Source organism: Manis pentadactyla, chromosome 12 (genome assembly GCF_030020395.1).
Source record: "Manis pentadactyla isolate mManPen7 chromosome 12, mManPen7.hap1, whole genome shotgun sequence".
Lineage (NCBI taxonomy): Eukaryota > Metazoa > Chordata > Mammalia > Pholidota > Manidae > Manis > Manis pentadactyla.
In genome coordinates this window covers 3,940,967-3,967,570 of record NC_080030.1, presented here as the reverse complement: position 1 = coordinate 3,967,570, position 26,604 = coordinate 3,940,967, and the positions used below count along the sequence as shown (strand labels likewise).

General features: G+C 57.5%; 1 protein-coding gene across 2 annotated transcripts; it reads left to right on the top strand.

Moving 5' to 3' along the window:
• The first annotated feature begins 404 nt into the window (after positions 1–404).
• Positions 405–26,604, top strand: MYO1F (myosin IF). 2 transcript variants are annotated; one of them, XM_036890659.2, is made up of 28 exons: positions 407–551; positions 7,842–7,979; positions 8,441–8,530; positions 8,613–8,707; positions 9,329–9,416; positions 9,528–9,617; positions 11,417–11,548; positions 11,686–11,817; positions 12,031–12,163; positions 12,340–12,536; positions 13,158–13,238; positions 13,354–13,440; positions 14,119–14,205; positions 14,607–14,774; positions 15,714–15,799; positions 16,531–16,612; positions 17,893–17,999; positions 18,375–18,473; positions 18,567–18,711; positions 21,736–21,850; positions 21,940–22,109; positions 22,683–22,828; positions 23,122–23,268; positions 23,405–23,553; positions 24,070–24,153; positions 24,742–24,937; positions 25,035–25,204; positions 25,847–26,593. In XM_036890659.2, exons 1-28 carry the CDS (start codon positions 549–551, stop codon positions 25,921–25,923), a joined length of 3,294 nt encoding a protein of 1,097 aa, XP_036746554.1. In that variant the 5' UTR covers positions 407–548; the 3' UTR covers positions 25,924–26,593. The 2 variants fall into 2 exon arrangements, with proteins under 2 accessions (XP_057345679.1, XP_036746554.1); XM_057489696.1 differs by having other exon boundaries at positions 405–551; positions 23,122–23,553; positions 25,847–26,604.

Sequence of the window (26,604 nt, the reverse complement as noted above, 5' to 3'; positions counted from 1 at the left end):
CCAAGGTCTGGAACCTTCCAGAAGTCCCTGGCTCCTGGCAACCTCCACTCCCATAGCCCTCCCCACACGCACACACATGCTCTGCCATGCCTGGAGCGGACACACATCTGAAGCGGTTTTGAAAAGACCTGAGCAGCCCAGATGCTTCCTGGGGTCACCCTGAGAAGAGCCGTCAGTCCTGCAGCCAGCTGACCTGCGTGCGGTGTGCTGCAGCCCCGTCCCAGAGGAGTTGGAGAAGGGGCCTTTTGGGGTCTGGCAGCTGCCACCATCAATCCTGCAGGCTCGGAGCCCCGAACAGCCAGTTCCCTCAGCCCTGCCTCAGCTGCGGGCCTCTCCCCGCCCCCCTGGCTCAGCTTCCCTCCCCCGTTGCAGCGGCCCCTCCCGCCAAAGGAAGTGGGAGGGGGGCTGTTTGCAAGAGGAACTAGGGCTGGGAGTCCGGTGAAGGAGCGGGAGCAGGGCCATGCCCGAGCTGTCCCCCAGGGCCCCCTGACCTGCACCCCTGCCACGACCCATTTGGGCACCCCCAGAGGTCCTGACGTCACCCCACCATGGTAAGTCCTTCAAGGGCCAGCCCTGGCGTGCAGGGGTGGAGGGCACCAGCCCTGTGGCCACCATCGAAAGATGGGGCAATGGGGAGAAGCCCGGTGGACCCTTTGGGGTCCCGCAGTGCAGCTCAGGTGTCCCCGCACCCCTCACCAGGGACCAAGCTCCCCTATCTGATGGTGGACAGGATGCCAGATTGTGGGGGCCAAAGGTGTAGCAGTAACTTGAGGGCAGGAGGAAGCCCTGAGGGTCGCCATGTGGGGACAGGGACATATGCCTCCCTTGGGGCTTAGAAAACCCACTTCCCAGCCCAGCTTGGTCCCTCGTCTCCCCGTGTGGCCTTGGGCAAGTCACTTCCCCTCTCTGGGCCTCAGTTCTCACATGTCATATTTGGATGTCGGTCAAGATGTGGAAGGTGTTTCGGGGACCTCTCCGTCGGAACTTCAGAGGTGTCTGTGGGTTTGGCCAGCTGGGAGGGGAGGGGACGCCATGTCAAACAAGCAGATGCGGGGTGCGGGGACAGTACAGCGGCTGCATGCCTGTGCGGGTGACCGGTGGTCTGGCTACAATAATCACAGAAGGAGGAGATGGTAAGACCCAGCTTCAGTGGCCCCCTTCAGTGCAAGGACGGCAGGGGGGACACTGCGGCCAGGGACGTCCCCACCTGCTGAGGTTGAGGTGTGATGACGTCTGTGTGACAGGGTTAGGAAGACTGTCCCCTTCGTGGGTCTACACCCAGCAGCATCGTAACACACACAAGGGAGTCGCTGGGCGGGCTGCAAAAGTAATCCTCGCAGCTCTGTGCTTCTGCAGGCCACTCCAGCTTTCATTTTTTGTCATTCTGTCAATGAGTGTGTGCAGCTGGGACTGTCACCTAGCCGGTGGTGACAACTGCAGTGTTCCTTACAGCTGCAGCGGACGGCCGACCGAAGCAGAGGCCGGGCGGGGGGTCAGGCACAGAGAGCGTGTTAGTCTGAGGGAACCCCTTACACACCCAGGGATAAACCGGGCCCCCTCTGTGTGATTCACACACCAGGCCATCAGCTGGAGCTCTGGGCTCAGGGTGGCAATGCGTCCAAGGTGCCAGGCCAGGAAGGCTCGGGAGCTCAGCTGGGCAGATTTGATCAGAAGGACACAGGAAGTGATATGCAAGTGGAGAGGGGAGCAACTCCTCCGAGAAGCCCTGAGAAGTGCTTAGTGGAGTGCGGGTGGGAAAGGGGAGACTCACCCAGGAGGACCGTGGAGGGAAAACAGAGTGGAAGCCACCCATGAGGCCAACCCCTCTGTCTAGGGGCCCTGGCCTCCTCCTGGAGGGGCGATGGGCGCCAGGAGCAGTGGTGGAGGATTCAACCGATCCATGTTTGTAGAGTGCTTTACGGAGCATGTACCATACGCTCAGTACACAGCAGCCAGCGCTGTGAGAGACGCGCCTTCGAGGCCAGGGCTGGTGATGGACGGCGGCAGTGACATCCCTGGCTGTGGCGTGGCGCTGCCAGTCCCTGTGCAGGCTGCGGGCAGGAGGCAGCCGTGGGTCTGTGGGTGGGCTGCGTGTGAAGCATCGGTGGTTGGTTTCGGCTGGAGGTGGGACCCCGGCTTGGGGGCCAGGGGTGGTCGCTGTCAGAGCTGGGGGGTGACGGTGGCATTCATTTGCTGTTGGCTGTCCCTGGGTTTCTGGTGACAGTCTCGGGAAGAGGCTTTTGAAAGAGGTGTGGCTGACTGCTCCTCAGTGGGGCGTGTGCGGCCGGTAATGGGAGGGAGCTGTGGGCTGGGGTCCCCTGCTGTCTTTCTGTTTGATGTTGGCTGGCGGGGCGACGTTGAGGTTATCAGTAGTTTTTGTTTGACTCTGGTGGCGGGGCGGTGAAGGCAGCGACTGGCTGTCCTCGGGTGGTGGTGACGTGAGAACAGCGGTGGCTGTTGGTAATGTACAGACATAAGCCAGGAAGACCAGCGACGCGGCTGCTTGGTCCACGGGCAGCTGCCACGGGGATGGACGGGAAAGACTTAGGAGGGGCCCTCAGAAAAGCCAAGTCGGAGGGCAGAAAATTGAGTCCCCTCCCCAGAGAGGGGGAGACCTCGGGAGACTGGGGGCGAGGATGTTGTTTGCACGGTGTAGGGCTGCGGGGGCTGGCCGCAGAACCTCACTGAGCTGGGAGAGGTGGAGGAGGCTCCCGGGGCTCCGGGGCCGCGGGCGGGGGCTGGGGGCTTGGCTCCGGCGGCCGCGCAGCAGCTTCACATTTGTCTCCCAGTGGGCAACCGCAGCTCACAGGACCCGACGGGGGAAGGAAGTGGCTGTTTCATTGCTCTGCCCCGTCTGGGGCTCTGCTCGTCGCCACCCAGGAGCAGGAAGGCCACAGCAGTTGGCAAATTGCAAAAGCCCCCTAGTCCAGCCCTTCCTGCTGGCCCTGCACCCACACCTGTAGGACGGGCCAGTTCCAGGCCAGCTTGAGCTGACGAAGGCTAGGGTCCCCGCTTGACAGGCTTCGCCTCCTTGAATCTGCACTACTGCCCCCTGAAGTCGGGAACCCTAGATGTTCCCATGTTCCAGATGAAGAAACTGAGGCAGGAAGGTTAAGTGAGCTGCTATACAACCCAGAAGCGGCAAAGGATTTCAACTCGGAGAGCCCAGACACCATATACTTAAACAGTCACTTTGACCTACAACCTCCCTCTCCTCTTACAAGGTGAGAAGCCACCTGGGGTAGAAACTGGCATCCTGATGTCCCCCCCCACCCAACGCCTTCTGGCCCCTGGCTCTTGCTGCTACCACCAAACTCTGCTTGCAAAGTTCATGTTGCAAGGCCTGCCTCCTACAGGAAGCCCTCAGTGATCACCCTGCCTCTCCTTAGCACCATCCGACATGGACCCACAGTCTCCTTGGAGCAACTTGCTTCACCCACTCTGGGTACAGGGAGCTTCCTAAGAGCACAGTCTAGGCCTGGTCCCCACCTACCTCCTTTCACAGGAGGGGTTCAGGAAGTGTGTTCACTACAGGGCTCAAGGCCCCGGCTCTACAGGAAGATCATCTCCCTCCTTGGGCACCAGGGAAGCCCCACCCCCATGCCCTCTGCCTTGGGTGCCTCTGTGGAGACCTAAAGTTAGAAGTTACCTCCTCCTCCCAGCCCAGCCCTGACTGTCTTTCCCAAGAACCCTAGCAGATTGAGTCATACTCGGCCTGTGGTCAACTGTGACCACAACCTCTTCATTGCACCCCCACCCCCAAGGAAAGGACTTAGAAACAGCTTCACCTTGACCCATGGACACTTGAGGGCCACAGAGATGGGTACCCATGACACAGGCAGGGAGCAGTTCCATCCCTGTGGCACTTCATTCATTCCTGACCAGTACATACTCAGCGGCTCACACATCCTCTGTCATGGCTTCCACTAAGTGCCCTTGGGGTCTGCCATTTCCTGAGGCACCCCAGTGCATCTTGTCTCTGCCCCGGATCATTCACTGCTCTCTGCAAACCCGTGGAGGAGTGAAATGGCCTACTCGGGGTTACACAGTCAACCGTCGAGTCAGGCCTCACAACCAAGGCCGGGGCCCATGCCAAAACACTTGACTGCCCTTCTACCCACCGTGCCCACTTGGGCATAGCCCTCTCCCCGGCGTGGAGCTAGGAGTGCATTTGGAAGACGGGCGGGACACAGAGGGCGCGAATGCCAGGGGCTGCCCGAGGCAGGGGGTCTCGCCGCTGGGCGCAGGAGGAGGGCAGGGACAGGAAGAGGAACCAAGTCCTTGGGGCCAGGAGAACAGCTGGGCTCAGCCAGCCTGGAGGCCTCCAACCTCAGAGAAAGGAAGTCTCAGCTCAGCCTGAGGGGCCCAAGAGCGCGGAGACCCAGCTGACCCCAAAGGGGGAACCCGGGACAGGACCAGTCTCGTCTCCGCCCCGTCCTCCCCTGGCCTGAAGCACCAAGCCCAGCCGCCTCCAACCCACGCCTTTTCTCTTCCACAAAGTGGCCCTAATCATGGTACTGACCTCAGCGTGTGGAAAGGATTCAAGGGGGTAATTCACGGGAAAAGCTGAGACCAGGGTCTGGCACGGTTTAAGGGCAAGGGTGTTAATTACTGCCGTTGTTGGGGGTGGTTACCATAGTTACGCCCAAAGCCGCACCCCTCCAGGACTTACAGAGAGAGGATCCACTTCCTGTATCCCCTCTACCCCCCAGCCCCCCGAGTGCCCAGAGGGCTTCCCTCCCAACCCCACTCCTGACCCATGGGTCCAGAAATGACCCTAAATTCCGTTGCCTTTTCTAACCAACACAGCCCGGCCTTCCCATCTGGAGAACAGGAAATATGCCCCCAACCCCCTCTTCTGCAACCTCCTTCCTTCCTCCCCGGTCTGGGCCAGACTCTGTGCACGGTGTCCTCAATGCCTGTCTACACCTCCTGACCTCCCGATCCTACTTCTGACCCTAGGGCCACCAACGCTCTCCAGAGTCCCTCTAGGTCTCTGGTGAGCTCTGACACTTCAGTGGTGTGGGGTCGGGTGGATGGATGGCTTCCTGCTTCTCCCAGCTGGCCCTTGTCACCTCCAGGCCACCCCCAGGCCCGGCTGCCTCCCACCTCCCAGCTGAACCCCTGTGGAGCCTCTGCTGTGGGCACCCTCTCCCACCTCTCCACGATGCTGGTCCCACAAATTTGTCCCCCACCCACTGCCCTTCCCATGAATTCTGGGGCTCCTAGCGCATCACACCCAGCACCCATCTTGGCAGGCCCCTCGAGAGCCTGAAATGAAATTCACAGACGTTGACAGGCACAGGCTCCCACCGTGTAATGTAATCACTGTGACCCCCCTGTGACGGGGAGGAGAAAGTCATCACGAATAAATGTGTGTGCAAAGCTGAGGCCCAGGAAGGGCACCAGAGCCGCCAGGTGCTCACACCTGGACACGGGTGTGTCCCCGTGAGCCGACAGCACGCACAGACTGAGGCTGTGCAAAGCGTAGACCACAGTTAACACCGTCAGCTGAGCAGGGAGCTTCCAAATGCTGAACACATCAGTCAGATCGGAAAGAAACTAAACTGTCCCTTGACACAGGGGAGTCACATTCTGGAAAATGCAGTGGGTGTCAGCCTTGCAAAAAACACACAGCTTTTCTGTTGATACATAAAATAGGATTTGATTCTAGATTCCAGGGATGATAAACAACTTTGCCCCTTCAATGGACATCTGCCAGTTAGGGTGGGGGGGCTGCAGCAGGATGTTTATTTGTGCGCAGATTTGGTGCCAGTGACTCCCTTAAAATGCCAACCAGGTCCCCATCTCTGGGACCACCAAATATGTACAATGTCCTGGATGTAGACGGGTCAGTGGGGACCCAAAGGGAGGAGTCAGGGACAGCTTCTCGGAGGGGGTGTCCCCTGAGTCTTAAGGCATAGGTGGGCATTAGCCAGGCAGGAAGGGTGTTCTGAGCCACAGGGCCTTAGAAGCCACACAGTTTGGAACTGAAAGAGTTCTTCCTGAAGGCCGACGTTCCTGGCACATAGCAGGTGCTTAAGAATTTTTTGTGGAATGGACGAACGGGAGGGTGATAGGAAGCCACGGCTTCAGCACAGAGGAGATCGGATTTGCCACCGGAAACGCTCTGGCTACTCAGGTTGGAAGCAGTTCGAGGGGCTCAGCCCTCTGCCCCCACACTCCCTCCCCCGTTCTCTGTTCCCGCTTCAGCCACCGTGCTGCATCTTTCCCAGGGAGCTCACTCAGCCTGGGTGAGCCTGTTCTCCCTGTTCCGGATCAAACCCCCCCTCTGCTTTCAAGTCCCAGCCCAGACACCCCTGAGTCCCGGTCACTGTGCACGTAGATGCGAGAGCCTGGCCTTTAACGGACCCAGACTCGAATCCCACACCCTTGCAGATAACTTAGCTGTGTCCTTAGTCAAGTGTGAGCACTTCTTGAGCCTCAGTTTCCCTCCAAGCCCACATGTGGGCTGATGATACTGGCAACACCCCTTCCCACCAGCACCAGGCACATCATAGATGCTTGGCAAACGTCGATTCTCCCATTTTACAGATTAAGCCCGAGGCTTGAAGCAGTGTTAGGTCACCCAGCCAGGATTAGAGCCCGGATCTAGTCACGCACAAAAACCTGGGCTCATTTAACACCCACAGGCAGTCCCCAGTGAGCCCCCACTGGTTGTCGGCGTGTCTGGAATCTGGCCTGACACCTCCTCTGCTCAGGAGCTTCCCGTGGCTTTTTGGGGGCCCCCAGCTTGATCCCTGCAGGAATCCCCTCTGCCCAGCAGTGCATCTCTGTTCCTGGGAATCGGCCCGGCTGACTCTGGTTATCTTGGAAGACATGAGTTGGGTTCCAGCATCCTTTGTTTGCTCTGGGGGGGTTTCCTCTAAAGTGTGTTTCCTTCTTTGCGCAAGGGGGCACTCCAGGCCGCCATTACTCCCATTTGCCAGACCCTCTGTGGCAGGGGTACCCCGGATGGAGTCAGGGTGGGCCTGAGAAAGCCAGTGTGTTTTAGTGACTATGGCACTGCACAAGTTGAGTCAGGCTCAAAGGAGCAAACATGCTAAGCAGGCTTCCTGGAGGAGGGGGTCTTTTGGGGAAGCCTATGTCTGAATCTAAGTGGCCTAAGGAAAGTCTAAGTCTTTCGGGTCCTAAGGAAAGTGTCATCTGGGAAGGTGCCAGAGCTGGTGAGGAGAAGGGCAAAGGCTCTGAGGACGGAGAAGACCATGGCACGGTGGCAGGAAGGCCGGGGGAGCAGAGGGTCAGGAGCACAGCGGGCAGGATTGCTGAGGTCACAGCCGTGTGGCGGCTGAGAGGGTCTCAGACGAATGGGCTGGATGCATAGTGCCCTCAGAGGAGGAGAGCTGAATGACGGAGGCCAACTCAAAGTGGAAGGGGCAGGCAGTGGGTCAAATGCCACAGAAAAGTCAGGGACTCAGCCTGGGCCTGGGCAGGGTCAAGGGGAGGTGAGGGGCAGGGAGCCTGAACAGGAAGTGAGGAGGGCGGCGGGTCCCCAGCAAGCCTGCCCCAGCTCCCTCGTCCCCTCTCACAGCCTGCCACCCCTGCATACTCCGCCCTCACGGCCTGGCATCACTGCATCCTTCACGGTGGCGGGGTGCAAAGGGGAGGGATGGGGGGGCAGTGCCTCCTCCTTTAGAGCGGGGAGCCTGGACTGGACCTCGCCCACCTCTCCCGGTGTCCCCAGTGGGGAAGGAGACAGGGAGGTGCTGGAAGCAGGGCAGAATCAGAAGCAGGTGACAGGGGAGCCAGGTGGGGGCCCTGAGGCACCAGTTCTGCCGCCTCCCGCAGGGGCTGACCTCCTCATCCTGCCATCCCCCCAGGGCAGCAAGGAGCGCTTCCACTGGCAGAGCCACAACGTGAAGCAGAGTGGTGTGGACGACATGGTGCTGCTGCCCCAGATCACCGAAGATGCCATCGTGGGCAACCTACGCAAGCGCTTCATGGACGACTACATCTTCGTACCCTGGGCACGGGCAGGGGCAGGCGGGTGGACAGAGGGACAGGCGGATGATACCCACCGATGTTGGGAGGGTGTGGGTGAATGCAGGGGAGACGGCAGAGGGCCTGCAGCACAGACGGGACAGACAGATATCCGATCAAGTGGACGGAGGGAGGGATGGGCAGGGAGAGCCAGAGGCAGGACAGGGGACAGAGGCAGGGGCAGCAGGGCTCTGGCTGCGGGTGACTGGCCCTCGCGGCTCCCTCTGCTCTGGAGTGGCTCAGCCACCATGCACCCCATCTCCCCAACTCTTGCCCCAGCCCCGCCTTTCCCCAAGGGACCTGGAACACATTTCAGTATCTCCAACTCTTCCCCCTGAGCAGTGGGGCACTGGGGGCCCCCAGGGAGTGGGATGAGAGGGCAGGGCCCCTGAGGAACAAGGCTAGCCAGGACACCACACGGCCCTTAACCGCCTCCCAGACCTACATCGGCTCTGTGCTCATCTCCGTGAACCCCTTCAAGCAGATGCCTTACTTCACTGACCGCGAGATCGACCTCTACCAGGGCGCGGTGAGACCAGGGCTGGGTGGGAGGTAGAGCCCTAGGACCCCCAGGTCCCAGCTCTGGGCTGAGACCTCACCTCCCCAATCAGGCCCAGTACGAGAATCCCCCCCACATCTACGCCCTCACGGACAACATGTACCGGAACATGCTCATCGACTGTGAGAACCAGTGTGTCATCATCAGGTACCAAGTGGGGGCCCCAGACTGTCCTGCCCAGGCCCCATTCCAACAGCATCACCACCCCAGGGAGGTTTGCCTGGCACACAGCATGTACTGAACGAATGAATGAATGATCCTCAGGTACCAAGGGGGGGCCCCAGACCCTCCTGCCCAGGCCCCATTGCCTGGCACACAGTGTACCTAACGAATGAATGAATGATCCTCAGGTACCAAGGGGGGGCCCCAGACCCTCCTGCCCAGGCCCCATTGCCTGGCGCACAGCATGTACCTAACGAATGAATGAATGATCCTCAGGTACCAAGGGGGGGCCTCAGACCCTCCTGCCCAGGCCCCATTGCCTGGTGCACAGCATGTACCTAACGAATGAATGAATGATCCTCAGGTACCAAGGGGTGGCCTCAGACCCTCCTGCCCAGGCCCCATTGCCTGGCACACAACATGTATCTAACGAATGAATGAATGATCCTCAGGTACCAAGGGGGGACCCCAGACCCTCCTGCCCAGGCCCCATTGCCTGGTGAACAGCATGTACTGAACGAATGAATGAATGAATGATCAGGCACTCAAAAGGGCACGTCCCCTGACCCCTGGCTGCTGATCACTCCTTCCCTCACCTGCCCCCAGTGGCGAGAGTGGGGCCGGGAAGACAGTGGCGGCCAAGTACATCATGGGCTACATCTCCAAAGTGTCCGGTGGCGGAGAGAAGGTCCAGGTGAGGCAAGAACAGAAGGATGGACTGGGTCACCCCGACTACGTGGTATTTCACCCCCCACCGCCTGCCTCAGTCTGACCCCTTCCCACCCCCACCTGCCTCTCCCCCCAGCACGTGAAGGATATCATCCTACAATCCAACCCACTGCTCGAGGCCTTCGGCAATGCCAAGACTGTGCGCAACAACAACTCCAGTCGCTTTGTGAGTCTACAGCACTGCTTTAGAGCAATTGCTCCTTCTACACTGACCTATACATACACACACACATGCACACCTGTATTTCCAAAAATACAGGGAACACCTGTTCCTAGCTGGGAGACTCACTTCCTGCTTTTGGTCCATCTGAAAAAGAGTCCCCCTTCAGCAGAACTGTGGAGGCCATGATATGTGTGTGTAACCTTCTTAAGTATTCCCCTAGCTGCAACCACATTACATCAGTTCCTAGTCACATGTGAGGTCCTGTCTAGCCCCTCATTCATTCTTTCGCTCCACTAATAGTTCTTCATTTCTGTTGTGTCAGGTGCTATGCTGGCCCTAATGTAAGACAGACTAGATAAGCAGATCTGAATTTATGGTCTGATTCTGTCACTATTTAGATTTGTGGCTTGAACAACAACAACAAAAAGTGATGTAACCTCCTCAGGCGCCTATTTTCTCATCCATAAAATGGGGATAATATCAATATCCATCTTGCAGACCTGAACCATTCAGTACAATGCCTGTGTGTGGAAATGGCTGAATAAATTCCATACACTAATAAAATGTTGTTTCCCTAAATATTATTAGTCATATTTTAATAGTCTAATATATTTTATCACATAATTATATTTTAAGTATTCTCCCCAACATTTATTTTTAAAAGTTTCAAGTACACAGAATCGTTGGAAGAACAGCACAGTGCACACCAGCACACCCATGTCCTAAACTCTATCACTAACGTTTTACGATTCTTGCTTTATTGCCTCTTCATCCACCCCTCTAATTTTTCTGATGCACTAAAAAGTCAGCGACAGATACTATGCTTTTCCCTCCTCAAAACATTTCAGCATATAGATCATTCGTTATAGCCCAATACAAATTTGCAATTCTTTTATTTCTTTAAAAGTCAAGTTTGCAAAGAGCAAAGTGCATGCATCCAAGGCGGGTCATTGACTGAGTTTGGGGAAATGCAGACACTTGTGGAAACCAAACCCCTATGAGGACATTACCATCATTCCAGAAAGTTTCCCTTTGTCCCTTTCTAGTCAGTCTTACTCCCACCTTGCCTCAGAAACAACCACTCCTCTGTTTTTTTATCATAGATTAGTCTCAGCTGTTCTAGAACTTTATATAAATGGAATCACACTGTGTTTTTGGACTATTGATACACACAAACATGTGGATTTTTAAAACCTACGAAGACATTTTACTTCATATAATTTTATTGTGCAATAGAATGTCATGTATTACAGGCATTTGTGTAGTAAGAGGATGTCATTTGTGTTGTTATTAGATGGAAGTGGCAGGAAGAGAAGGAAGGAGGCTTCTCTGCCCTTCAGCCTCCAGCCAGAGCAGGACGCACATGTGTCAGAGACCCAAGAGGGGGCTCGTGGGGCCTTTGCTTTGGGCTCGGGGACCTGTGGGAGACACCCAGGATCACTGGAACCAGTAGCATCCACAGGGACAAGGAGGCCTCCATGTTGTTTTGGAGGCACTGGGGGACTTCTCAATAAGATGGGACACTCCTGTGTGCCAGGCACAGGGCTGGACGCCCAAGTGAGGGCTTGAGTCATCAGAGAGGGAGGAAAAGGCGTTCCTGGCTCAGGACACAGCTTAGGCAAAGGCTGGCGGGAAGAAGCTGCTGGAAAGGGCAGGCAGTCAACAAGACGGGGAGAGAAAAGCGAGCTAAGGTCACCTGGGGAAGAAGGGGAAAGAGGTCAGGCTCGCAGGACCCAACTCCAATCCTTCCCCGAGCTGCACCCCTGGGAGCCTGGGGGTTGACATGATGCTCTTGGGTTCAGGGCAAGTACTTCGAGATCCAGTTCAGCCGAGGCGGGGAGCCAGACGGGGGCAAGATCTCCAACTTCCTGCTGGAGAAATCCCGCGTGGTCATGCAGAACGAAAACGAGAGGAATTTCCACATCTACTACCAGGTGCAAGGAAAGGGGCTGTGAGGCCGGGGCAGGGGAGCCCAAGGGGAGCTGATGGGAGGGTCGGTGTCCAGGAGCCCAGGACAGTGAGGACCGGGGGACCACAAGGGCCAGGAGCATGAGTATCGCTCGCCCTGCAGCTGCTGGAAGGGGCCTCCCAGGAGCAGCGGCAGAACCTGGGACTCATGACCCCCGACTACTACTACTACCTCCAATCAGACACCTACAAGGTGGATGGCACTGATGACAGCAGCGATTTCAGTGAGACCCTGGTGAGCAGCAGCCCCGGGAACTCTCTCGTGTTACCAATCAGGAAACAGAGGCCCAGAAAGGGGCAGGGACTTGCCCAAGGTCACACAGCAAGCAGGTGGAAGAGGAAGGACAGGGACCAAAGTGTTCTGATTCCGTGTCCATGCTGTGTGCCCGGAGGGACAGGGTGGAGGTCGGGACCCATTGTGCAGGCTCTGTGCCTGCTGTGCCCACAGAGTGCCATGCAGATCATCGGAATCCCGCCCAACATCCAACAACTGGTCCTGCAGCTCGTGGCGGGAATCTTGCACTTGGGGAACATCAGCTTCTGTGAAGACAGCAACTATGCCCGGGTGGAAAGTGTGGACCGTGAGTGTGGGGCTGGGGAGGGCCAGGTGGAGGCCGGCGTGCATGCATGTGAACTGCTTCCTCCAAGTGCAGACCCGGGAGGTAACACTGGCATCGCTGGGAAAAGCAGGGACTGATGGAAGGTCTACGGGGGGCCCCCGAACTTAACCAGCTAACCCCTCTCCCTGGCCTTGCAGTCCTGGCCTTTCCTGCCTACCTTCTGGGCATTGACAGCAGGCGGCTGCAGGAGAAGCTGACCAGCCGCAAGATGGACAGCCGCTGGGGCGGGCGCACCGAGTCCATCGACGTGACCCTCAACGTGGAGCAGGCGGCCTACACCCGCGACGCCCTGGCCAAGGGGCTCTATGCCCGCCTCTTTGACTTTCTTGTGGAGGTGAGTGGGGCCTGGGCCGGGGTGAGGGTTGGGGGCGGCAAAGGCCCTGGGCTTGGACAAGCCAAGCAGGGATGCAAGCAAGACCATCATAATTCCCAGCCTGGGGGGACATCAAGCAGGGCAGGAAGTGGTCAGACGGAAGACTCAGTCCCTCTGGCTGTGGCGTGGAGCTGCTGGAACCATCCAGGCCTGGGCTAGGATGGGGCTGTGGGGATGGAGAGGCTGTCAGAGGACAAAGTGACGGCCCTGACGGGAACAGGATGTGTCAAGGCCGGGAAGGATGCCAAGAATAGCCAACAGGGTGTGGCACCTGTGTGTGCCAGGTACTGTTCCAGGTGTTTTATATGCATTAACTTATTTCATTCCTTTCCAAGGCTCTGTAAGGTAGTTGTCATTATGAACCCATTTTAAAGATGAGAAAAGAGAGGTGTGGTGTGGTGAAGGGGTCGAGCCAGATCCCGAAGCAGGAGCTCTGACCTTCTAACGCGTGGGCTTCTCATGTGGGTGACGAGGGAGCAGGGGTGGTGGTGCACAGAGCTGAGGCAGGCAGGAGAGAACCTGGCAGGAGGGGACACCGCCTGGGAACGGGTAAGAGCATGGCTGTCCCCACTCGCATCACAGGCCATCAACCGTGCCATGCAGAAGCCCCAGGAGGACTACAGTATTGGTGTGCTTGACATCTACGGCTTTGAGATCTTCCAGGTTTGGCTTCTCCCCAGCCCATGCCCTGCCCTCCCTGTGCCCCGTGGGGTGCCCCAGTGGCCCCAGGAGCCTCCAGCATCAGCCCACTGAGGGCAGCACCCTCCTCTCTCTTCAGAAAAATGGCTTTGAGCAGTTCTGCATCAACTTCGTCAATGAGAAGCTGCAGCAGATCTTTATCGAACTCACCCTGAAGGCTGAGCAGGTACGCAGGGTCAGCCAAGTGGCCAGGGGACAAGGGACACTGGGGTCTGGGGCAGGACCACAAAGGTCACTGAGCAACCAGGGGGGCTTCTCAGCCCCCCAGCCTCACTGCTCTCTGCTGACCTGTCCAGGCTGCACTGTGAGATTTCCTTCAGAAGAGGTTTTCCACCTCTAAAGATTTGACAAGGGCTGAGGCATAGCCATTTTGTTAATTCCTCCAATGATTATTTATTGAGCACCTGCTATGTGCCAGGCATTGTTTCTGGTGCTGGGGAGGCCACCTGGCCATGAACAAGATGGACAAAAACCCCTTCTGTTTTCTGTCTCCCCTGTCCTTCAGAAGCAGAGCCTGAGGCAAGGATTCAGGACAAATACTAGGAGAAGGGTGAAGAAGTGAGAGAGGGATTTTAAAAAAAGAGCCCAAACAGGGTGTGTTGCTGAGCAGGTTTTGCTGTAGGCAACTGGGGCTCTATTCTGGGGGTGGCCCCAGGGGGAACTTCCCAGAGCTGACCTCAGAGGTGGCTGTGGCTTAGGGGTGGCATTTCCTGGCTGCCCTGCACTGTTTTGTTACTGAAAACAGTCCTAAGTGATGAGATGAGCAGATAAGAGGGACACCCACCGCACCTCCTTCATCCACCCTTGTGGGGTGTGCATTCTTGGCTGCCTTTGATGCCCCCAGGAGGAGTATGTGCAGGAGGGCATTCGCTGGACCCCCATCCAGTACTTCAACAACAAAATCGTCTGTGACCTCATCGAAAACAAGCTGGTGAGGGCCGAGCCAGCATTCACGGGTGGTCTCGGCTGGTCCTGGGAAACCTGGCAGGGTTGGGAGGGGGCCTTTTTCTAGTCGTGCTTCTGCTTGGGGCAGATGGAGCATGGCTGAAATATCCCATCAGCCACCTCGTCCGTTCAGTCTTCCCCACTGCTTGTCTTTCACTTATTCACTCAACAAACATTCCCCCAGGCAGGGACAGCAGGGTCCATGCTGACAGCCGTTTCTGTCCCGGGAAGGGAAAGAGGCATGGATCCCTCAGGGCAGGGGGCCTCACCCCAGCCAGCACCCCACAGCATCCCACACATACCTGGCCCCCATCACCATCTTTTGCTCTTGCATTTGGAGGCCCCCCATCCCTCCCCTTTGAGCCACTGCGCCTCACCCGTCCACAGAGCCCCCCAGGCATCATGAGCGTCCTGGACGATGTGTGCGCCACCATGCACGCCACGGGCGGAGGCGCAGACCAGACGCTGCTGCAGAAGCTGCAGGCGGCCGTGGGCGCCCACGAGCACTTCAACAGCTGGAGTGCCGGCTTTGTCATCCACCACTATGCTGGCAAGGTGCGCACCCCCTCACAGGCCCCGGGGACTCCAGGTCACAGCCTCCCGACCTCCTAAGGGAAGGAGCCCACCCCCCACCCTGGGCCCCCCAGCCAGGGCTGCTGAACTCCACCGACCCCCGTCTCCAGGCCTCCTCCTACCGGCCAGACCCATGGACCCCCACCCACTGACCCCCAGGAACTGGCCCGGGCCCCCTACCCTGTCAGCCAGGGCTGCAGAAACCCACTGACCCCTGATCAAGGCCACAGCTCCCCCCAACAGGACAGGAACTACCTCCCACTGGCCACGCGTTGGGCAGCAAACCCCCAGACCAATCCAAGCTATTATGCCCCACCAACTCCTTGGCCCAGAACACAGCCCCCCCACCTTCTGACCCTGATGTAGAGACCCCCAGGCCATGCTGCAGGCCACCACCCTCCAAAATGAGCTGGAGCGCCCCCTCAGGCCCCTGCCCAAGGCTAGAGAGGTCCACTGGCCAGGGCCCCTTCCCCAGTTGACAGGGCCACAGACTCTCCCCTTGACCTTAACACGGGCCGCAGATGTCCCCAGAGACCTCCTGGCCATGCAGCAGACCGCGGGCCCCTAAGGTGACTGGAGCTCCTGGGCGCCCTCAGCCAGGAAACAGACCTGACCAGGATGACGCAGAACCCCTACCTCGGATGGCAGACCCACCCACAAGCTGGCTGAAGCCCCTCACGGCCCCCTGGGCCCCCATCAGCCACAATACAGACACTCAGTCTTGCCTTTGACTCCAAATTAAATAGCAAACCTCCGGAGGGCACGGGTCCAGACCACAGCCTCCCACTCCCTGTTCTGGACCATAGCTACTCCACTCTCCTCTCACCCCAGAGCAGGCCCCCCAGGGCCCCTGGGCACTCAGCTGTCTGCACCCCCACGCAGGCCTCAGCCCCTCACTCCCCCAATACCACCTCCCTCCAGGTCTCCTACGACGTCAATGGCTTCTGCGAGCGGAACCGCGATGTCCTCTTCACTGACCTCATAGAGCTGATGCAGACCAGTGAGCAGTGAGTGGCCCCGGGCTTGGGCGCCTCCGGGAAGGCCCCCCCAATGGGGTGGGGGAGGCCCCGTGTTCCCCCAGAGCCCCCACCACACCTGGATTTTGCAGCTGTGGCTGTGTGGCCCAGACGGTGTCTCTAGTGACTGGTTCTGATTGAAGGGTAGCCTTGGGTCCACAGGGAGAATAAAGGAAACCCCTAAGAGGGCCGTTCTCACCGCCCCTCTGGCGCTGCCCTCTGCAAAACCGCCATCGCACAGGATGGGGACAGTTTCTTTTTGACACCGTGAAAACGCACTCCTCTCTGCATGTTTCCATGTTAAGATGCACACATCCATCTCCGTGGCCACAGCTGCACACCAGTTCCATCTTTTGCCTTTTGAACCTCAAAAATGTGTTGAGCTAGAGAAAATAAGGCAGAAAGAATATAGCATCGGGTGAAAGTCACCAACAGTTAGTCCTGAGAGGGCGGGGGGGGGACACAATTCCTGGGCCAGCAGCGGGTGTCCTCTGGGCTGGCGCCTAATGCACACTCCCCAGGTCCTCACAGCCCAGAGGGACCCGGATCTGCATTTTACCAAAATCTCCCTCCCACCCCTCCCCAGGGCCCGTGTACACTTTAGAGTTTGAGTTTCCTGAATCTAGAGCTATGCAAGGTCCCAGGCACCTAGGCACCCCGCCTCTGGGAGGGGTCTCCTGAGGTCCAGCTGCACCTCTGACCTGGGCAATTCCCCTGCCCAGGGCCTTTCTCCGGATGCTCTTTCCCGAGAAGCTGGATGTAGACAAGAAGGGCCGGCCCAGCACCGCTGGTTCCAAGATCAAGGTGGGTTTGGGGCAGGTGAGCAGGGGCTGGGCACCGGGGGATCTGGCCCCTCCCAGGGCCCCTACCCCTCGCTCTGCGTCCTGTGACCACGGGGGCTTCTTCCAGCTCTTCATTATTAGGGGCTTGGACCAGCTTCTTTGATGTCCCCCTAACTCCCTAAATGCAGGAGGGAACCACCATCCTAACAATTTATTATTTTTTTGGTCTTTTGGTCATTTGCCCTTTCTTAAAAATCGTGGTAAAATACACATAACATAAAATGCACCACCTTAGCCCTTGTTAAGTGTACAGTTCATTGGCATTACCCATATTCGCAGTATTCTGCAGCCGTCCCCACCCTCCATCTCCAGAACGTTCCATCTTCTCAAACTGAAGCTCTGTTCCTGCGAAACACTAACACCCATGCCCTCCCCCAGCCCCTGGCCCACCGTCCCCTGTCTCTGTGGTTGGGGCTTCTGTAGGAACCTCCTGGGAGTGGGATTAGACAGGATCTGTCCTTTGTGTCTGGCTTGTGTCACTGAGCACCATGTCCTCAAGGTCCACTCACACTGTGGCAGGTGTCAAGGTGTCCCTCCCTTTTAAGGCTAATATTCCAGTGTGTGTGTGGACCACTTTCTCTTATCCCTTCCTCCTTGGATGGACATTTGGGTTGTTTTTACCTTTTGGCTGTTGCAAATAATGCTGCTGTGAACATGGGTGTCTTGTCCTGATAATATTTTAATAACCGTGTCAATGCCAGCAGCAAACACAGGTTTCTTTACCAGTGAGACTAGTCCTACTTGGCAGGTGCGGACAGACAGCAAGGCTCACAGGGGCAGGGTCACTGGTCCAGGTCACACAGCAGAGCCACCACCCACGATGGGGTCTCTCCTGCTGCCCCCTCCAAGCCCCCTGCGGAACCACTGCCTTTCTAGTCTCCCCTGAGGGTCTGAGATGCACAATCCAAGGCTGGCCTCTCAGGCACACACGTGGGTTCCCTACTTAAAAAGCCCCGGACCCCCAAAGGCCAGGCAGAAGTGATCTGGGCAATGAGTTCTCCCCAGGGCTCCATTACTCCGTCAACAAACATTTGCTGAGCACCTCCTCTGTGCCAGGCTAAGTGGTGAGGGCTGCAGACCGAGCTTCTAATCTCGGGTTCCAGGGTGGGGCAGGCGCAGGTGTGCAGGACCAGGCACGCCCACCCCCACCCCTAGCGTCCCTCTCGGGTCTGGATCAGGGCAGGAGGGGCTGGCCCCGGAGTCCCATCTGTGCGCCCCGCCCTGCTTTCTCCTCCACCTCAGAAACAGGCCAACGACCTGGTGGCCACGCTGAAGCGATGCACACCCCACTACATCCGCTGCATCAAACCCAACGAGACCAAGAGGCCCCGGGACTGGGAGGAGAGCAGGTGCCCGTGCCCTTCCCGGCTGGCCCCAACCCCACGGCCCGTGCCCAGCTGACCCTCCCTCCAGAGCCCACCCAGGCTGACCCCTAGGACCAGCACAGAACTCCTCAGGGCACTGGGGTTACACCGAGAGCTGACCAAGACACCCGGGCTCGCCGGGAGGACCCCAGACTGGCTGCCGCATGACCCAGGGGGCAGCACCATTCCCTCTAGGAGCGACCTGAAACTGACCACAGCACCCAGACCTGCTCCCCACCCTCCAGAACTGGCCCCCTTCCCAGACCTCACCAGACCAGACCCCCCAGGCCCGGGCCTCCCTTCCTGGCCCCCTGGGCAGTGCCCACAAGCCCCAGGGGACTCACACTGCCTTCCCCCTAGGGTCAAGCACCAGGTGGAGTACCTGGGCCTGAAGGAGAACATTCGAGTGCGCCGGGCGGGTTTCGCCTACCGCCGCCAGTTCGCCAAGTTCCTGCAGAGGTGAGACACCCCATCGGCCCCACCCTGACCGCCACCCTGCAGAAGCACCCCCAGCCCAGCCAGCCCCTCCAAACCCTGCCACGCTGCCTCCAGATACGCCATCCTGACCCCCGAGACGTGGCCACAGTGGCGTGGGGACGAGCGTCAGGGGGTCCAGCACCTGCTCCGGGCGGTCAACATGGAGCCAGACCAGTACCAGATGGGGAGCACAAAAGTCTTCGTCAAGAACCCCGAGTCGGTAAGTGTGGGTGTGACAGAGAAAGACGCCTGCATCCCAGTGCACGCGGGTCCTGCTCCTCAGACCCCGTGTGACCTTGGGCGCGTGTCCTCCCCACCTCCGGAGGCTGTTTCTCCATCCGGGAGCAGTGGCCACCCTGCAGGACGGGGAGAGGGTGAGCCGCAAGAGGGAGTCCAGGGCACAGGGCCTGGCACGTAGCAGGTGCCAGAAACACCTGACTTAGCCGGACAACCCTGGGTGGCCAGGAAGCAAGTGGAGAATCGAATGCTGCCTGTGGGAACAAACCCCTTCCGAGGGATCAGGACTCCCAGCTTACCCAGAACAACTTTTGTCCCATGTTTTTTTCTTTCTGTCCTTCCTCTTTCCTCTTTTCTGCCTTCATCCCTTCATTCACAAATGCACTGAATCCCCGGGCCTGAAACTCATGCCAAAGCAGCGATTTCCTTTTTCCAAGACCTGCCCCTGATACATCAAGGCCAAGCCTCATTCCACGTCCTCCTACGTACAAATCGTCCCTCCTGACAGGCTAACATCAGCTCTTGGCCTTTAAATCAAAAGGCTGGAAACATCCCCTACTTTATATTGCCTCTGTTTTGGGGGCAAACAAAACAAAAACAAGTGACAGGGACAAATACGTTCTGGGGACCAAAAGCACAGCGTGATGACCACAGTTGACAACTCTATTATGTACTCGAAAGCTGCTAAGCCAGTAGATCTTAAATGTTTCCACCCCAAAAAAGAAATGGTAATTACATGAGGAGATGGCGGTGTTCGCTGAAGCTCTGGTTGTTAGCATTTTGCAATACATCCGGGTATCAAATCAACTGGTGGGCACCTTAAACTTACACAATGTTATGTCAATTAGAGCTCAATAAAGCTGGCAGGTGCAGTGGGCGGGGCGCGGGGGTGGAGGGCACGGCGGGGGGTTATGTTTAAAAAGCAACAATGACAAGAACAAAAAGCCAAGGCAAGGAATCCCCAGAGCGCCTGCCCGGCCACCTGCTTCTATTCGGTGAATGGGAAGCATACCGGAGGGAGGCGGCCGGCTCAAGGAACTATGCTAGGGCCCCAGACTCCAGGCAATTCCTGGCCTCCCAGCCCAGGACCAGCTGAGGAACTGGGGAAAGGTGCTGGGGACGGGGCCTCATCACCTGCAGAATCGGGGCCTCTGCTCTAATAGCAGCTCAGGGACTTGGGACAACAAGGAGACTGTTGAGGTGATTCCCTTGACATTACTGTAACTTACAAGCAACTTGCCTCACCAACCAGACACACAACGCAGTGGGGTGGAGACTCTATGGAGATTGTACAGCTATCAAAATAGTCTTTGGGGAAATCAAGATTCTTCTACCCACCCAACCCCCGGCCCCAAATTTGTCTGCATCTGCCTCTACAGCTTTTTCCTATTGGTGCACTTTGCTCCAACAAAGAAAAACAGTTGGGAATTGCATTTGAAGTAGGTATTTTTCCTGACAGAAATTCATCACAAACCAAAATTGTCCCTGGCTAAAACTGCACCCAGAACCATTTGATTTGCAACAGTTAATAAAGAAAAAAGAGGACTGGGAGGAAAAAAGAGAAAGGGAATCCTTCTGGCTGGTTACTGGCAGACTGCAAAATGTGATTTTGAAACAGACACAAATTGACACTGGAAAAAAAAACAAACAGGCAAAAGAAAGCTAGCACTAGCTGAGACTCTGTGAGGTGAAATCAGATTTTGGCCAAAAAAAAATTTTCAACCTGCACATTTTGCGGTGGTTGGAAACTCACCAAGGCAAAAGTTTGGTGGGAACATTTTCTAAGAAAAAAAACCTGAAAATTTGTACAGAAGAAAAACTGATTCTGATGAGAATTTTAGTAAAATGGAAACAGAGAAAACATGGGACAGCCTAACTGTGCTGCACCAAAAATTAAGCAATTAAATCCTGCAGCCTGTGAAACTACTAATGTTGGGGTTTTTTTCTTCCTGGAGAGAAGACCTCCCACCTATTATGAACAGTTCCAAAGTCCTCCAACACACGTTTTAAAATGTGTTTGAACCAAGTATCCACAAAATCCTTCTAGTCCTCACAGGGAACACTGCGGCTTCTAGGAGACGTCAGCCACCTCGGGCAGCCAGGATTTTAGCAGTGAGGCAATTATTTGTGCATTTGAGAAGCCTCTCTGGGTGAAGTGCTAATTATTTTTCTAAATAAAGCCCAATTTTATTTGCAGTATTTCCCCGTCTTCACTGATTGATAATGAGGTCCCTTTTATCACTAAATTTGTTCGAATGATGAAGTTTCCCAGCCATGCAAACACATGTGTCCAGTTCCAACTGGCTGTTTTATTCTTTGACCAGAACCCCATTGTTTTTATTACTGCCAATTTACAACTTTTCGTATCTGGTGGGTTATTCCCCTGGATACCTTCACTTACTATTCCAAATGAAGAGACGTCCGTAGCATTTCCCCTCTAACTTGCTTTAGCAGATTTATTTGCTAAGTCCCCTCTAGCTGAGACTCCTAAAAGAAGATTGCTCTCTGCAAAAGCTTCCTCTCCAGGGCTACCATGGACGGCTGTGCAGGTCGACCACTACACAACTACACAGTGGCCAGTCACATCACAGTCCTCCACAACAGGTTTCCATAGATACCGTATTTTGTTGGTTTTCTAAGCTGTACATCAATTCACGTTTCTAACATCTCTGTGTCTCACATGCAGGACACATCATAGCTTAATTAGTAGTGTGAGAAATCGTGACGTTCGACCATTTCTGGCAAGATCACACAGCTGGTAGGAGGCTGAGCTGAGATTTGAACACAAGGCAAACCCACAGTTATAATTTAATGTCGGGCTTGTGCCCCATACTGGAAGGGAACTCTGGGTCCTATTAGAAAGGAGGAAATATGTTTTTGCTACGGTGTATGTGCATGTGTGCAGATGCCTGTAAACAGGAGGATGTCTGTGGGGTCGGGGCGGGGGAAAACCAGAGACTGCGGCCCCCGGGGAGACCCAGGACCCACCACCCTTCCTCTCGCCCAGCTCTTCCTCCTGGAGGAAATGCGAGAGCGCAAGTTCGATGGCTTTGCCCGCACCATCCAGAAGGCCTGGCGGCGCCACGTGGCGGTCCGGAAGTACGAGGAGATGCGGGAGGAAGGTGAGAGGCTGCGAGCGGGAGGCTCAGAGTGGAGATGGGCCTGGTGGGGCCAAGTCACTACCTCTGCCCCCCACCCCGTGTCCCCACAGCGTCCAACATCCTGCTGAACAAGAAGGAGCGGAGACGGAACAGCATCAATCGGAACTTCGTCGGCGACTACCTGGGGCTGGAGGAGCGGCCGGAGCTGCGTCAGTTCCTGGGCAAGAGGGAGCGCGTGGACTTTGCCGACTCGGTCACCAAGTACGACCGCCGCTTCAAGGTGAGCGCCTAGCAGGTGGGCACGGCCGGACCATACACCCTCACCTGGCCCACACACCTGTCCACAGGTATATATTCACCCAGCCTGGACACACCTGTCCCATCATAGGTACAACCTCACCTGACCTAGACACACCTGTCCATCCCATACATCAACTGGCCAGACACATCTGCCTACAATCACACACTTAACTCACCCAGAAGCCCTGACCATAGGGCTACCCTGTTGTCCTGGACACACCTATGTGTTAGGTACACCGTCACCCGGTCTAGATAGACCTGCCAATTAGACAGGTTCACCTGGCCCAGATACACCTGTACACAGGTAAAGTCTCAACTGGCCTGGGCACCCATGTCCAAACCGGTTCACTGGCCCAGACACCCTTTTCTAGCCAATAAACCCTTATGTTTTATATAATATGACCACTCCTGTACCTTCATGTGGGAGAACTCCCCCACCCGTCCTGGACCTGAGCTGCCAGCAGCACCCCTCTCTGCCTCGGGCCGATCCCCTGGGGCCAGGCTGCCTACGCCCAGGGCACCGGCCACCAGTTCCAGTCCCGCATCCCCACAGCCCATCAAGAGGGACTTGATCCTGACGCCCAAGCGTGTGTACGTGATCGGGCGGGAGAAGGTGAAGAAGGGGCCCGAGAAGGGCCAGGTTCGGGAGGTCCTGAAGAAGCAGTTGGAGATCCAGACCTTGCGGGGAGTTTCCCTCAGGTGAGGCCAGGCCCCTCCCTGCCCCTGGTCCTGTTCGGCTGCCCTCGCGCTTGTGCCCCATCGGTCACCCCTGTTGCTCTGCCTGGGCCCTCTCTTGGCCCTGCCTGACACCTGCCCTGCCCAACACTCGGGATCCTTGGTTGCCAGGGGCCCCCGCTATCTCCCTAGCCTTCTCCGTTCCGCCTCCCCCGGCCCCCCGCGCCTCACCCCTCCCCAGCCTCCCCGCCTCCCCTGTCGCACCCACGTGTCAGTCCTCGGCCTCCCTCACCTGTCCCCCCCTCCCGCCCCCACAGCACGCGGCAGGACGACTTTTTCATTCTCCAAGAGGACGTGGCCGACAGCTTCCTGGAGAGCGTCTTCAAGACCGAGTTCGTCAGCCTCCTGTGCAAGCGCTTCGAGGAGGCAACGCGGAGGCCCCTGCCCCTCACCTTCGGCGACACGTACGGCCGCCCCGCCGTCTCCCGCGGGGCCGACCACGGGCTCCTCCCCACCCCTGCCGGGCCGGCAAGGATGCAGCGGGGAGGGCACCCCCGCTGGGGGTATGGGCGCCCGCACAGCTTCCTCCCCTCCCCACAGACTACAGTTCCGGGTGAAGAAGGAGGGCTGGGGCGGAGGTGGTACCCGCAGCGTCACTTTCTCCCGTGGCTCCGGCGAGGTGGCGGTGCTCAAGGCTACGGGTCGGACCCTCACCGTCAGCGTGGGCGACGGGATGCCCAAAAGTTCCAGTGAGTCTGCGCAGAACGGAGGGCGGGGCCAAGACGTCCGGGAAGGGGCGGGCCCTGTGGAATCCCTTGAGAGGGGGACCAATCAAGGCTCGGGGAGCGCAGCCAGTGAGGAGGGCCAAGAGTAGATGAGTGAGGTCCCTAGTGGGTGGGCCTGGAGAGTAGAAGACAAGGCCAAGAAGAGGGCAAGGCCACAAGGCGACCAATGAATGGGCCTGAATGTGGAGGGGGCGTGGTCAGGCAGGCCAACCGTGTGCTGGCCAAGGAATGAGCGCGAGCCGTGGAATGGGCAGGCCCAGAGAGCCGGGCCAATGAGAGGTGGGCCCTTGAGGGGCGGGGCCAATTACTGGGCAGAACTGCCGGAGTTCCGGCAACTAGGGGGCGGTGCTGATGGCAGAGCCAGTGAGCCTGGCGCGGGGGGCGGGGGGCCTGGGCGGAGCCAAGTTTAATTAGGGGCGGGGCCAATGACCTGGTCGGGCGGGGCCGCCACTCAAATCCCTACCTCCTTGCCCGTTTCAGAGCCTACACGGAAGGGAAAGCCCCACGGAAAACCTCGAAGGTCACCCCAGGCCCCCACCCGAGCACTCCCCGGGGTGCCCAGAGGTGAGGAGACACGTCTTCCCTTGCCTCCTGTGGGCTCCATGACCTAAGCCAGGCCTCCTGTCTGCCGAATCTAACAAGCAGTGTTGACCACACTTTCCCCTTCTCTGCCCAGAACTCTCTGTAGCTCCCCATGTCCTGCAGAATACAGGCTAATCTTAGTTTAGTATTCAAAGCCATCCAGAATCCCACCCTAGCTAACCACTACCCTCTTCTCTCCCTGCATCTTACACTCCTCTCATGCAAACTACATCTTATTTTGCCAGCTTACCAAATTTGTTCTTACCTCAGCACCTTTGCTTGGGCTGTTTGCTCCTCTGGTCTCCCAAATTCCCAAATTCAAGCTCCTATTCATCCTCCAAGACCTACCCACAAAAGCCCTCCTATAGAAGAGACTAGGGGAAAATCTTACCCCTGTAGAGCCTCCCTCTAGGCCCTTCTAGCGGCCGGTTTGCTCCCTCTGGGCCAGTTCTTATATACTGGGTTGAGCGTGTGCCTGCCTCCTACCTCAGACCACGAACTTGAGCCAAGGCTTCCCTCCAATCCTCTTAACATCACCGAGAAATGACCCCATCTTTGTTCCTGCCCCAGGCCTGGACCGCAATGGGGTGCCCCCCTCTGCCAGAAAGGGGCCCCTGCCCATGGAGATCATATCTGGAGGGCGCTCACAGAGGCCCCCCCAAGGCCCTCCATCCTCTGCCCTAAGGGCCAGCAGACGTCCGCGGGCACGGCCCCCTTCAGAGCACAACACAGAATTCCTCAACGTGCCAGACCAGGGCGCAGCAGGGTAGGCAGGGAAAAGAGGACAGCCCCAGGAGGCGCACGGGGTGGGGGTGTGTGGGGGGTAGCGTCCAGGGCTGTGACAACTGCCCCCATACCCACAGCATGCAGAGGAAGCGCAGCGTGGGGCAGCGACCTGTGCCCGGGGTGGGCCGACCCAAACCCCAGCCTCGAATGCATGGCCCACGGTGCCGGGCACTGTACCAGTATGTGGGCCAAGATGTGGACGAGCTGAGCTTCAATGTGAACGAGGTCATTGAGATCCTCCTGGAAGGTGTGTGTCCAGGGCAGAGGTGGGAGGAGTCAGACCCAGCCGCGGCCCAGCAACCCAGCCCCCAACACTTGCAGAAGAGAGCCCAGGCAACCCGCTCCCAGACCCCACCAGAGAGACCCTCTTCCTTGCCAGTGGCTACACAGGCTGGAAGCCTTGGGTGTGGAGGTCACCTCCTAAGCCACCCCGGGGGCCTGGCCTCCCAGCCTCATGCAGAGTACCCCATTTTGCTCCCCAGTCAAGCACGGGGCTAATAACAGAACCTACCCCAGGGACACTTTGTGAGTAGGAAATGGGTCACATCGGCATAGCCCAGACCACCTCCTACCTTAGTCCCCTGGGCTGCCCCCAGAGGGGTCTGGGATCAACAGCACCTTCTGCAGGTGGATGGGGGTGCCCCAAAGGGGTCATTCCTGGGGACAGTGGAGAGGTGCCTTTAGGACATGTTGAGAGAAGAGCACAAGAAAATGGTCTAGAAAGTCACAAAGTATTAGTCTGTGGCAAGAAAAAGCCAAGTGTCCGTCTGTCCATCCTCCCTTCCACTTGCTGACATCTCTTAGCCTCTGCCATCTGCCAGGCTGGTGGTGATGAGTCAGATACAGAGCCAGTACGAGGTGCTGCCTCACACTCCCGTCTCTCCTGCAGATTCCTCAGGCTGGTGGAAAGGCCGGCTGCATGGCCAAGAGGGCCTCTTCCCGGGAAACTACGTGGAGAAGATCTGAGGGGGACACAGGATTCTGCCCGCCTGCCTGACTCTGCCGGGCAGCCTGGCCCTGCTGGTGGGGGGGGGGGGTCTCTCTTTCCTTGGTTGCATTGGCCCAGAGGTCCAGTCCCGGGGCCTCCAGCCCTGCCCAGCCCAGGCCCTGGGTCTGGGAGTCACCACTGCAGCCACCCCGGGGCTCTGGTGTCCCTCATGCCATACCCATTTCCTCCTGTATCAGACAGGGCTAACAGCAGAACCTACCTCCCAGATGCCTTGTGAATACAACATGAATCGTGTCCTGTCGACAGAGTGTGGGCACAGTAGAGGGTGGGGGTGGGGGGCTTGACAAGCATGACTTCCCTCCTTCTCACATCACCGAGGCAATAAATGTTTGCCGGGTGAAGGCATGGATGACTTTACTGAGAGCAAACAAGGACTAGCTTCTCAAAACCCTGCGATGTAGGGGCGGCAAATGCCCCATTTCACAGGTAGAAAACTAGAGGCTCGGAGGAGTTTTGTTACTTGCCCAAGATTCCACAGAACCATTTTTGCCCCCGCCCCATGTCACCCAAAGAGTCAGTTTGTCTCACTTGACAGCTCACCCACTCCTAGCCATTTGCATCCTAGCTTTCCTGCAGAAAATAGGCCAGTAGGTCCTGTCAGCTTTGAATCTGCAGCCCCCAAACCCATCAGAAACCTA

Coding starts and splice junctions, on each gene's coding strand:
- MYO1F (XM_057489696.1), top strand. Junction 11,818..12,030: donor GCGATTTCAGTGAGACCCTG/GTGAGCAGCAGC, acceptor CTGTGCCCACAG/AGTGCCATGCAGATCATCGG. Junction 12,164..12,339: donor CCGGGTGGAAAGTGTGGACC/GTGAGTGTGGGG, acceptor CTGGCCTTGCAG/TCCTGGCCTTTCCTGCCTAC.